At 45.9% G+C, this 13,478-nt stretch overlaps 1 protein-coding gene across 4 annotated transcripts in view; it reads right to left on the minus strand.

The window, feature by feature from the left end:
• TRIO (trio Rho guanine nucleotide exchange factor) overlaps window positions 1-13,478 on the minus strand; it is a 584,493-nt gene that overhangs the window by 357,127 nt on the left and 213,888 nt on the right. For all 4 annotated transcript variants that reach the window (XM_044293534.1, XM_044293537.1, XM_044293535.1 and 1 more), the window contains exons 17-18: window positions 6,003-6,194; window positions 601-750 (exon numbers count right to left, since the gene is read on the minus strand). In XM_044293534.1, the coding sequence (XP_044149469.1) occupies window positions 601-750; window positions 6,003-6,194 (342 nt within the window). The remainder of the gene's footprint in view (window positions 1-600; window positions 751-6,002; window positions 6,195-13,478) is intronic.

Below are 13,478 nucleotides of genomic sequence, written 5' to 3' on the forward strand. Positions count from 1 at the left end.
ACTCGGACAATAATAGGACATGTTCTATTTTTTTTTGCATAAGAGAAATACTACCATACAGAAACGGAATGCACACAGAGTAACGTCAGTTTTTTTGCGGAACCATTGAAATGAATGGTTCCGCAAAAAAAAAAAAAAAGGGAAGGGAACGGACATCGAAGGCAAATACGTTTGTGTGCATGTGGATAAGTTCTTGTAATGGGACGAACACCAGATCAGGCAAGATGTCCACCTCATAATGATGTAAAGAAAACAGAAAGAATATGCAATAGCTAATATTCATACATATAAAATAGGTGCAATACAATTTAATAGCAAAATAAGGGGGGAGAAAAAGCATATGAATATTAAAGTACAACCAAGATTTGTTAAGTAACAATTCTTAATGAAAAACCCTTAAAGGAAAGGCAATTAAATGTATTGATTGAAGTCTAAAATTAACATTTTCATAAATAACAAAAAGTTGAGTTAATTTTGGCTGCACATTTGACGACATTGCTGTGTGCTTTGTGGCTCTTTTGACATTTCAGTGCATTCTGTCAACACAAGTTACAGGATTTTTCCAGTCTATGACCAATAGATGTTGTCAATGGGCCGTACCTTTAGGAAGGCTTCTTTTTGTTCAAGATGCTTGCTAATCATTGGGGTGACATGGTCAGTTTCTGAGTTTGGTCCAAGTTTATCAGCCCCTCCACACCAGTCTTCTTCTCTCTTATATTCCTGCTCTAAGCTTTCAAGAACACTACAAACCTTACAAAAAACACAAAAAATAAAGATAAAATAACTGCAACTTAAAATAGGTGTATGCTGCCTTAAGGCTACTTTCACACTAGTGTTTTTGCTGCATCCGGCAGGGTTCAGCAAAAACGCTTCCGTTACTGATAATACAACCATCTGCATCCGTTATGAACAGATCCGGTTGTATTATCTGTAACACAGCCAAGACTAATCAGTCATGAACTCCATTGAAAGTCAATGGTGGATGGATCAGTTTCTATTGTGTCAAAGAAAACGGATCCATCCCCATTGACTTGCACTGGGGGTCATGACGGATCCAGTCTTGCTCTGCATCCCAGGACAGAAAGCAAACCGCAGCATGCTGCGGTTTGCTCTCAGGTATGAGAACAGAATGCATCTTGGAGCATTCAGTTCTTTTTAGTTACGTTTTTTCCCTCATTGCCAACGAATGGGGACAAAACAGAAGCCCTTTTTTCCGGTACTGAGACCCTATGACTGATCTCAATACTGGGAATTATTAATGCTAGTGTGAAAGTAGCCTAACGTGGTTGTGAAAGAATTGGTAGTTGTTTTTGCAAATACCCCACTTATAACGGAATCATGACTTTGTTTTCCAGCATCGGCTCCCCGCGCCATCTCCTCCAGGCCAGCGATGCTCTGCTGTGCTCCAACAATATCCACATCTGGTTTGACATCCCTGCAGCCAATCACTGGCCACGGCAGAGACTGGATCGCCAGTGATTAGCTGCAGTGATGTCAAACCAGATGTTTACAGAGAGGGAGCCCAGGAGGAGCATCGCAGGCCCAGAGGAGAAAGAGCCGAAAGCTGGTTCCGGGAAGGCAAGTCATTGTTCCTTTACAGATCCGGCCATGTAAGGGGTTTTGCCAAACCCCATTACCTATTCTTGTACAACACCTTTAAGGACTTTATTTTATGAGAACACGTCTAGTCCAATATGCATGTGTCCTCTTCCCTCTTCCCAATGTTTGATAGCAGGGAAAGATCGCAATTGAGCATGTTGGATTTGAACTGCCTGATTTGGCTGCATCCCAGCAAATATGCTGAGATTTGGTGAGAAGAAAACTGCAGCGGATCTCTGACACTTTTTATCTAGGCTTTTTCTAACTTAAGACCACCCTCAAAATCAGCTTTCAGTACACAGGGGAGGTGATATCAGTGACTGACAACTATATGTGTATAGAAACTTAGATATAGAATGCCATCAATGATTGATATCACTTCCCCTGTGTACTGAGATCTGCTCATGGGGGGGGGGGGGGGGTGTATTCTTAAAGGGGTTCTGCAGTTATTTTAAACTGATGTAGATCATCAGCATATGATCGGCGGGGGTCCAAGACCCGGGGCCCCTGTCGATCAGCCGTTTGAGAAGGCAGCGGCCTTCTCGCTGTTTACCGCAGGCCCAGTAACGTCACGACTAGTATCAATGGTCTGGGCAGGGCTAAGCTCCATTCAAGTGAACAGAGCTTAGCTCCGCGCAGGCCATTGATACTAGTCGTGACGTTACTGCCTTCTTAAACAGCTGATCGGCAGAGGTCCCAGGTGTCGGACCCCTGCCGATCAAATGCTGGTGATCTATCCAGAGGATAGATCACCAGTTAAAAAAAACTGCAGAACCCCTTTAAGTTAGAAACTGCCAACATATAAATTACAGGTTTTACTAAATCTTTATCCACAAAACTATATACCAATCCGCTCAGCTTCTCCTGCAATATAACATGGTGCTTGTAGATTGCATTATGTGGTGACAGGCCCCATGCAGTAAAAGATTGTTTAGGGACAATTAATATAAATCATATAGTCATTATATAGTTATCATTTGTGAGCATCACATCTTCCGTTCAAACAAATAAAAGATATGATCAGTGTCAAGCCAATCGTCAAGTGTTGTTCGTTCCAGATCATTGGATCACAAGAAAGGGCGCTATATTTTTTGTGCCATTTGGTCTAATCTGTAGCCGTATTATGCTCATTTGTGTGACAGATCCACTTTATGCAATTTACACATTGCATTGTGCGTTGGCAGTCCAATGTTTCTGTCTGAGGGATATCTGGACAGAAACCTAGGGCACATGTTTTTAATGCATTCCAATGAGTGGCTAGACGCCCATGTTAAATAAATATACACTGCATGATATACATTTTTTATTTACTGAATGCCTCTATAATGAATAGCATTTGGGCTGGTTTCACACAGGCGTTGCGGGAAAATGTGCTGGTGCGTTGCGGGAACACGAGCCATTTTTCCGTGCGAGTGCAAAACATTGTAATGCGCTTTGCACTCGCGTGTGAAAAATCGCACATGTTTGGTACACAAACCCTAACTTCTTCACAGAAGTTCGGGCTTGGGATTGGTGTTCTGTAGATTGTATTATTTTCCCTTATAACATGGTTATAAGGGAAAATAATAGCATTCTGAATACATGGATCATGTGATGACCGGAGTGACGTCACCATAGGTCCTGTTACTGCACACAGCTAAGATGAAGACAGAAGGAGATGCCGGCTGCGCGATCAAGTGGATTAAGGTGAGTAAAAAAAAATTATATTTTTTTTAACCCCTCCAGCGTTATTTTACTATGCATTCTGTATTCAGAATGCTATTATTTTCCCTTATAACAATGTTATAAGGGAAAATAATAATGATCGGGTGTCCATCCTGATAGTCTCCTAGCAACCGTGTGTGAAAATCGCACCGCATCCACACTTGCTTGCGGATGCTTGCGATATTCACGCAGCCCCATTCACTTCTATGGGGCCTGCGTTGCGTGGATTATTGCACCTCAAGGCATAATATAGAACATGCTGCGATTTTCACGCAACGCACAAGTGATGCGTGAAAATCACCGCTCGTGTGCACAGCCCCATAGAAATGAATGGGTCCAGATTCAGTGCGGGTGCAATGCGTTCACATCACGCATTGCACCCGCGCGGAATACTCGCCCGTGTGAAAGGGACCTTAATGTGTGCACCCAAAGCTTTCCCTACCACATACAGTGGATATAAAAAGTCTACACACCCCTGTTAAAATGTCAGGTTTCTCTGCTGTAAAAAAAATTAGACAAAGATAAATAATTTCAGAACTTTTTCCACCTTTAATGTGCCCTATAACGTGTACAACTCAATTGAAAAAAATAAAATAATGAAATCTTTTAGGTGGAGGGAAGAAAAACAAAAGGAAAACTAAAATAATATGGTTGATGTAACTGATATAACTGGGGATGTAACTGTGTTCAGAATTAAGCAATCACATTCAAGATCATGTTAAATAGGAGTCAGCATACACCTGCCATTGTTTAAAGTGCCTCTGATTAACCACAAATAAAGTTCAGCTGCTCTAGTTGGTCTTTCCTGAAATTTTCTTAGTCGCATCCCACAGCAAAAGCCATGGTACACAGAGATCTTCCAAAGCATCAGAGGGATCTCATTGTTAAAAGGTATCAGTCAGGAGAAGGGTACAAAGGCATTATATATACCATGGAACACAGTGAATACAGTCATCATCAAGCGGAGAAAATATGGCACAACAGTAACATTACCAAGAACAGGGCGTCCCTCCAAAATTGATGAAAAGACGAGAAGAAAACTGGTCAGGGAGGCTACCAAGAGGCCTACAGCAACATTAAAGGAGTTGCAGGAATATCTGGCAAGTACTGACTGTGTGGTACATGTGACAACAATCTCCCGTATTCTTCATATGTCTGGGCTATGGGGTAGAGTGGCAAGACGAAAGACCTTTCTGACGAAGAAAAACATCCAAGCCAGGCTACATTTTGCAAAAACACATCTGAAGTCTCCCAAAAGCATGTGGGAAAAGGTGTTATGGTCTGATGAAACCAAGGTTGAACTTTTTGGCCATAATTCCAAAAGACATGTTTGGCCCAAAAACAACACTGCATATCGCCAAAAGAACACCATACCCACAGTAAAGCATGGGGGTGGCAGCATCATTCTTTGGGGCTGTTTTTCTTCAGCTGGAACTGGGGAGGGAATTATGAACAGTTCCAAATACCAGTCAATATTGGCACAAAACCTTAAGGCTTCTGCTAGAAAGCTGAACATGAAGAGGAACTTAATCTTTCTGCATGACAACGACCCAAAGCATACATCCAAATCAACAAAGGAATGGCTTCAGCAGAAAAAGATTAAAGTTTTGGAATGGCCCAGCCAGAGCCCAGACCTGAATCCGATTGAAAATCTGTGGGGTGATCTGAAGAAGGCTGTGCACAGGAGAGGAGATGCCCTCGCAATCTGACAGATTTGGAGTGTTTTTGCAAAGAAGAGTGGGCAAATCTTGCCAAGTCAAAATGTGCCATGCTGATCAACTCATACCCAAAAATACTGAGTGCTGTAAATAAAATAAAAAGGTACTTCAACAATGTATTAGTTTAAGGGTGTGCACACTTATGAAACCATATTATTTTTATAGTTTTTCTTCCCTCTACCTAAAAGATTTAAGTTTGTTTTTCAATCGAGTTGTACAGTTTATAGGTCACATTAAAGGTGGAAAAATTCTGAAATTATTTATCTTTGTCTCATTTTTTTACATCACAGAAACCTGACATTTTAACAGGGGTGTGTAGACTTTTTATAGCCCCTGTACATATACTAAATAAGCACCGCAGAAGCAGTATAAAAAGAAAATAAACCGTCTTTATTTGAATTCATTTATTTTCCATGGAAATAGGAAAAAAATAATCTTATAAATAATTGTTCCCTAAAAAGTAAGTCACATCTGATCAGTTTTATCCCCATTCATTCTGAATGGAGAGAAATCAGGATGTCTTCAGTTCAGTCACTGAACAGCGTTTTGGACGGAGGAAATATGCGGCATTATCTCCGTCCAAAATTCCGGATCAGTTCCTGGAATGCCGGATTCGGCATTAATTTACATTGAAATATATTAGTGCCGGATCCAGCATTAAAATACTGCAATGCCAGATCCGTGCATCCGGAGAGACGGATCCGTTCTTGCAATGCATTTGTAAGACGAATCAGCATCCGGATCAGTCTACAAATGCTGTCTGACGGAACTGCTTGCCAGATCTCTCTGCCACAAGTATGAAAAGAGCCTTAGTGGTTTCAAACATACAGTTCTGTTTAGCCTCCACAAAACCAAAGAAAAAAGGCAAAACTATTTACTGGAATACTTTGTCAAAGAGGCATAGTAATTATCAGAAATGGACTACAATTGCCCTGTCAAGCCTCAATCTCTTCATGCTAATTTTATTTTTTCAATACATACCTGTTCTGAAGTTTTATAAAAAGCTACTGAGGCATTTACTAGCTTCAAACGATCTTCCATCTTCAGCATTAACTGTTGCCAGTGTGAAGCTACTTTTTCTGCACAATCCCTAATCATTTCCATGTCATAATGATTGGCTTGAAGCATAGCCTCTGCTTTATGCTGGACCTGCAGCGCACTCTGGTGAGTTTTCTGAATTGAAAAATGAAAAACATACGATTGTCATAATATGACACAAAACATAAGCAATAGTTTAAGCTTCCATTGACTTTAAAATGCAAAATAAAATAAAAAATCTGACTAAACAAAGTAGTTAAAGGGGTTCTCCGGACTAAACCTAAAATTGGGGCATAATACTAACCTGTGGAGGGAAGAATGTTGGTCTGGTACTTACCTTCCATAGCGCAGCCTGTTACAAGATCCCCCACCCTGCCACGTGACTGCTCCTGTTGGGCTTTATGGTCTTCCGGTGAGTCTCAGTTTTCTCCTCTTCCTGTCTTGAGCAGGAGACGGATCGTCATGAATGACATCACTGCCTCCTGCAAAAGAAAGCTCCGGCCGGCCGTCCTCACTCACAACGCAAGTGCACTATGCAGAATGCTAGCGCGCATGCGCATGATTGCCGTCTGCTCTCTGCAGTGTACAGGCTTCTATGTAGGGATACAACGATTAATTGATGTAATCGATACTAATCGATATCTGGATTCGTTGCCGACGAATCCAGTTATCGAATAATCGTCCGATTCGTTGCTATGGCGGTCCAGTAACAGGCAGAGCGGACGGCGGCGTAACGTCACTCATTCATGTGACGCGCCTGCCCCGCCTCCTTCATTCATAAAGTGGGCGGAGCAGGTGCGTCACATGAGTGAGTGACGTTACGCCGCCGTCCGCTCTGCCCGTTACTGGAGCGTCATTGTAAGGTAAAATAAAGATGCAGTGATTAGTCTGCTGTGAGCAGCGGGGCCGGGGCTGTTATGGGGGGGAAAGGGATCTGTCCACTGTTATGGGGGGGAAAGGGATCTGTCCACTGTTATGGGGGGGAAAGGGATCTGTCCACTGTTATGGGGGGAAAGGGATCTGTCCACTGTTATGGGGGGAAAGGGATCTGTCCACTGTTATGGGGGGGGAAAGGGATCTGTCCACTGTTATGGGGGGGGAAAGGGATCTGTCCACTGTTATGGGGGGGAAAGGGATCTGTCCACTGTTATGGGGGGGGAAAGGGATCTGTCCACTGTTATGGGGGGGGAAGGGATCTGTCCACTGTTATGGGGGGGGAAAGGGATCTGTCCACTGTTATGGGGGGGAAAGGGATCTGTCCACTGTTATGGGGGGGGGAAAGGGATCTGTCCACTGTTATGGGGGGGGGGAAAGGGATCTGTCCACTGTTATGGGGGGGGGGAAGGGATCTGTCCACTGTTATGGGGGGGGAAGGGATCTGCCCACTGTTATGGGGGGGGGGGAAGGGATCTGTCCACTGTTATGGGGGGGGGGGAAGGGATCTGTCCACTGTTATGGGGGGGGGGAAAGGGATCTGTCCACTGTTATGGGGGGGGGAAAGGGATCTGTCCACTGTTATGGGGGGGGGGAAAGGGATCTGTCCACTGTTATGGGGGGGGGAAGGGATCTGTCCACTGTTATGGGGGGGAAAGGGATCTGTCCACTGTTATGGGGGGGGGAAGGGATCTGTCCACTGTTATGGGGGGGAAGGGATCTGTCCACTGTTATGGGGGGGGAAGGGATCTGTCCACTGTTATGGGGGGGAAAGGGATCTGTCCACTGTTATGGGGGGGAAAGGGATCTGTCCACTGTTATGGGGGGAAAGGGATCTGTCCACTGTTATGGGGGGGAAAGGGATCTGTCCACTGTTATGGGGGGGAAAGGGATCTGTCCACTGTTATGGGGGGGAAAGGGATCTGTCCACTGTTATGGGGGGGAAAGGGATCTGTCCACTGTTATGGGGGGGGAAAGGGATCTGTCCACTGTTATGGGGGGGGAAAGGGATCTGTCCACTGTTATGGGGGGGGAAAGGGATCTGTCCACTGTTATGGGGGGGAAAGGGATCTGTCCACTGTTATGGGGGGGAAAGGGATCTGTCCACTGTTATGGGGGGGAAAGGGATCTGTCCACTGTTATGGGGGGGGAAAGGGATCTGTCCACTGTTATGGGGGGGGAAAGGGATCTGTCCACTGTTATGGGGGGGGAAAGGGATCTGTCCACTGTTATGGGGGGGGGAAAGGGATTTGTCCACTGTTATGGGGGGGGAAAGGGATCTGTCCACTGTTATGGGGGGGAAAGGGATCTGTCCACTGTTATGGGGGGAAAGGGATCTGTCCACTGTTATGGGGGGAAAGGGATCTGTCCACTGTTATGGGGGGAAAGGGATCTGTCCACTGTTATGGGGGGAAAGGGATCTGTCCACTGTTATGGGGGGAAAGGGATCTGTCCACTGTTATGGGGGAAAGGGATCTGTCCACTGTTATGGGGGGAAAGGGATCTGTCCACTGTTATGGGGGGAAAGGGATCTGTCCACTGTTATGCACAGATCCCCCTCCCCATAACCGTGCACAGATCCCCCTCCCCATAACCGTGCACAGATCCCCCTCCCCATAACCGTGCACAGATCCCCCTCCCCATAACCGTGCACAGATCCCCCTCCCCATAACCGTGCACAGATCCCCCTCCCCATAACCGTGCACAGATCCCCCTCCCCATAACCGTGCACAGATCCCCCTCCCCATAACCGTGCACAGATCCCCCTCCCATAACCGTGCACAGACCCCCCCTCCCCATAACAGTGCACAGATCCCCCTTCCTATAACCGTGCACAGACCCCCCTCCCCATAACCGTGCACAGACCTCCCCCTCTCCATAACAGTGCACAGATCCCCCTCTCCATAACAGTGCCACCCACAGATCCCCCTCTCCATAACAGCGCCATCCACAGATCCCCCCCGTAACAGCGCCATCCACAGATCCCCCCCGTAACAGCGCCATCCACAGATCCCCCCCGTAACAGCGCCATCCACAGATCCCCCCCGTAACAGCGCCATCCACAGATCCCCCCCGTAACAGCGCCATCCACAGATCCCCCCCGTAACAGCGCCATCCACAGATCCCCCCCGTAACAGCGCCATCCACAGATCCCCCCCGTAACAGCGCCATCCACAGATCCCCCCCGTAACAGCGCCATCCACAGATCCCCCCCGTAACAGCGCCATCCACAGATCCCCCCCGTAACAGCGCCATCCACAGATCCCCCCCATAAAAGCGCCATCCACAGATCCCCCCCATAAAAGCGCCATCCACAGATCCCCCCCATAAAAGCGCCATCCACAGATCCCCCCCCCATAACAGCGCCATCCACAGATCCCCCCCCATAACAGCGCCATCCACAGATCCCCCCCATAACAGCGCCATCCACAGATCTCCCCATAACAGCGCCATCCACAGATCTCCCCATAACAGCGCCATCCACAGATCTCCCCATAACAGCGCCATCCACAGATCCCCCCATAACAGTGCCATCCACAGATCCCCCATAACAGTGCCATCCACAATTTGTTTTAATATGGCCTTTGAACCTAATTTTTCAAGTAAAATCATATAAACCTCTTTGTTTTGTAATTTTGGTGTTTTTTCCCGATTAATCGATTTAAATTATTGACAACTAATAGTGATGAGCGAACTTCTGTTTTAAGTTCGGCGTCTAAAGTTCGGCTTCCGGTTAGCGGAGAATCCCGATATGGATTCCGACTTCCGTTGTGGTCCGTGGTAGCGGAATCAATAATGGCCGATTATTGATTCCGCTACCACGGACCACAACGGAAGTCGGAATCCATATCGGGATCCATATCGGGATTCTCCGCTAACCGGAAGCCGAACTTAAAACAGAAGTTCGCTCATCACTAACAACTAATCAATTATTCAAATAATCGTTAGCTGCAGCCCTACTTCTATGTGAAGCCTGTACTGACTCCTGCACAGTGCGATGTAAGCGCTGTGCAGGAGTGACAACATAGCGATCATCCACAGTGGCTGATCGCTATGTTGTGGATCTCACTGGAAGCACTGTGGGTGGCAAATGGGGGGCACTGCGGATGTCACCCTTATGGGGGGCACTGCGGATGTCACCCTTATGGGGGGCACTGCGGATGTCACCCTTAGGGGGGGCACTGCGGATGTCACCCTTATGGGGGGCACTGCGGATGTCACCCTTATGGGGGGCACTGCGGATGTCACCCTTATGGGGGGCACTGCGGATGTCACCCTTATGGGGGGCACTGCGGATGTCACCCTTATGGGGGGCACTGCGGAAGTCACCCTTATGGGGGGCACTGCGGATGTCACCGTTATGGGGGCACCAGGAATCCATGTCTCACTCCATGTGTCAGCCACAATTTCCATGCCAACCGCGGCTCCCCGACCAGATAAGTGACTGGCTGTAGCATACATTACTGTCAAATCGTCAGTTCGGTCAGGAAAGTTCGGTCGGCCTGGGAGATGTGGCTGATCATGGTCTTATCTCTCGTGTATAACACGTGAGGGCCCAAGATAAACCCTTCAGCAGTCAGGACCAAAAAATATAGGATTAGGCCTCATGCACAGGACCATATCCGTTCTGCTTTCTCAAAGTGGCAGATCTGCTAAATTAGGACACTGCCTATGTGAGATGTGCATTATTTTCCAGAGCCATTGAGTTCTATGGGTTTTAGATCTGCATTATGAGGACCAGAATAAGACATGTTCTATCTTTTGCTGTACCGATATATGGATGACCTGAAATCCACAGACAGTATCCTTATTTAGCGGATTTGCGTCTCGCAGACCGCAATATGGATACAGTAGTGTGCATAAAGATTTAGATACACAGCTCAGCAGGCTGTATCACACAGGATAAGATTAGATACACATGTGAGGGCAGAGCCTGTGGACAGTCAGTAATGGGATTTAAACACTGGGTGAGAAGTAGATTCATGACTGGGTGTAGAAAGGACACAGGAGTTGTAGTGGGTGTAGCTGCTACAGACAGAGCAGTATGGGGGCGTGGCCAGCCTGTGCAGCCAGGCTTGTGTATCAATAAAGTTATGTATTCAACAAACCAAGAAGGGGAGAAAAACAGATCTGCCAGGATAATGTGATGTCTTCCAGGGGGGGAAGGAAAGCTCAGGCATAAAAAAACTGGTATTGGGGGCATATGTATGCATGGTGAGGGGTGTTAGGAGCACATAAAAATAATTTTGATTTTGGGACCGGACAAACTCTTTAAGGGTTATCTGACTTCAGCAATGGCATTCATCATATAGAGAAAGTTAATACAAGGCACTTGCTAATGTATTGTTATTATTCATATTGCTTTCTTTGCTGGCTTCATTCATTTTCCCATTACATTATTCACTGCTCATTTCCATGGTTATGGCCTCCCTGCAATCCATCAGTAGTGGTCATGCTTACACACTATAGGAAAAAGCGCCGTCCTCTCTGGTGATCGGGACCGTGGGAGTGCACATAGGCTGGTGCTTTTTCTTACAGTGTGCAAGCATGACCAGCCTGCTGGATTGCAGGCTGGTCATAACCATGGAAACAAAGTATATAATGTGATGGAAAAATCAATCCTGCCAGCAAAGGAGGCAACATGGACAATGTCAGCAGATTATGTTGTTGTTGTTGCTGGTTAAGGGCAGAATAGAATGGGGATTATCAATTCTACTATTGGCCAAAATGCCACAAAAATAGCAACAGCTATCAACGTATACAATGGACAGTTACAACATATTTTTGTGTTTGGGCATTTGGAGGGGTAGTACCCTTAAAGGAAATCTGTCCCCATGATAACGGACTAATATCTGTAGTAATATGTGAGTAGTACTGCACATATAGAGTCCAGATAACCATTTTTTTTCCCTACTGCCCCCATTCCTCTGATGTCCACACTCAATTCATTGCTGAAAAACACTCTCCAAATGCTGTGTTGTGCCAACATAATGAATAGAACTCATGCACAGCAGTCATGACAATGTAATTCCATGCACCGTTCTGTAGCCTCGCAAAAAAAAATTTGAACATGTCCTATTCTTGTCCGTTTAAGGCATTGTTACAATGGATCAGTAAATAAAAAAATAAAAATTAAAATAAATGGATGGCATACTGATGTCATTCGTTTATTTTTTATTTTTTTAGGATTTGCAATATGCTGACCGCAAAATACATACAGTTGTATGCATGTAGCAGTAATGCAATTGAATTAAATGAATGTTCTCTGAAAATCAAATTATTGTACAAAACATCTTTAAATTGCCATTTCAAGTGGCTTTTCAACAACACTATACCTGGGCATTATGTGACCTGTAGCTAATTTTTTATTTCCCCTCTGAGAACTCCCCCTCCGTCAGTTTTACCTGACTTAGGGTACTTTCACACTAGCGGTTTTTCTTTTCCGGCACAGAGTTCCGTCATAGGGGCTCAATACAGGAAAAGGACTGATCAGTTTCATGCCCATGCATTCTCAATGGAGAGTAAACCGTTTAGGATGCATCAGAAGCAGTGGCGGGTCCAGAGCCTGGTCTCGGGAGGGGCACTTTCAGATTATTTTCTGTCCGCCGCCACAAAACAATGGTGCTTATAGGACAGACTACACAGTGTAGGCTATATGTGTATAACAATCATATTTCACATGAACACTCACAGTTACTTGGCTTGGCCCTTGGGGATCTCGGACACCACTTCCACACTTTGGCCGGGGGCTCGGCGGAGCTGATGTGTTTTATCCTAATGAGAAAGATTTCATAATAAGGATTTGGAGAAAGGGCAGAGGGATAGCAGAGCAGGGAGAGGCTGGTGCTGCTACTAGGGGGCTCATACCATAGGGGAGTAATAAAGCCCACCATAATGCCCACCCAGTTGTAATAATTCTCCTTATAATGTGACAGTGCAAAAATACCCCCTTGTAATGCCCCCAGTTGAGCTAATGTCCCCATAGTGCCCCCATAATGTGCCAGTATAAAATATCCCTATATAGTGCCCCTAGTAAATGACCCCATAGTGCTCCACACCCTCCTTCCTCCTAGTGCCCCCCATAATGTACCAGTATAAAATGCTCCAGTAGATTCCCTCAGTGTCCCCCATAATTTGCAAGTATAAAATACCCCTTCTTAGTGCCCCCTGTAGATGACCCCATAGTACCCACCATAATGTGTCCCAGTAAAAGAATGTACTGTACAGAGAGCCCATATAAAATACCCCTTCTTTGTGGCCTCAGTAGATGCCCCTATAGTGCCCCCAATCATGTGCCAGTAATAACAGCCCCCAGTAATAACAGCCCCTCTGAGCCAGTAATAACAGCCCCTCTGAGCCAGTAATAAGAGCCCCTCTGAGCCAGTAATAAGAGCCCCTCTGAGCCAGTAATAACAGCCCCCAGTAATAAGAGGCCCCCTTTGCCAGTAATAAGAGGCCCCCTTTGCCAGTAATAAGAGGCCCCCT

This window comes from Bufo gargarizans, chromosome 5 (genome assembly GCF_014858855.1).
Source record: "Bufo gargarizans isolate SCDJY-AF-19 chromosome 5, ASM1485885v1, whole genome shotgun sequence".
Lineage (NCBI taxonomy): Eukaryota > Metazoa > Chordata > Amphibia > Anura > Bufonidae > Bufo > Bufo gargarizans.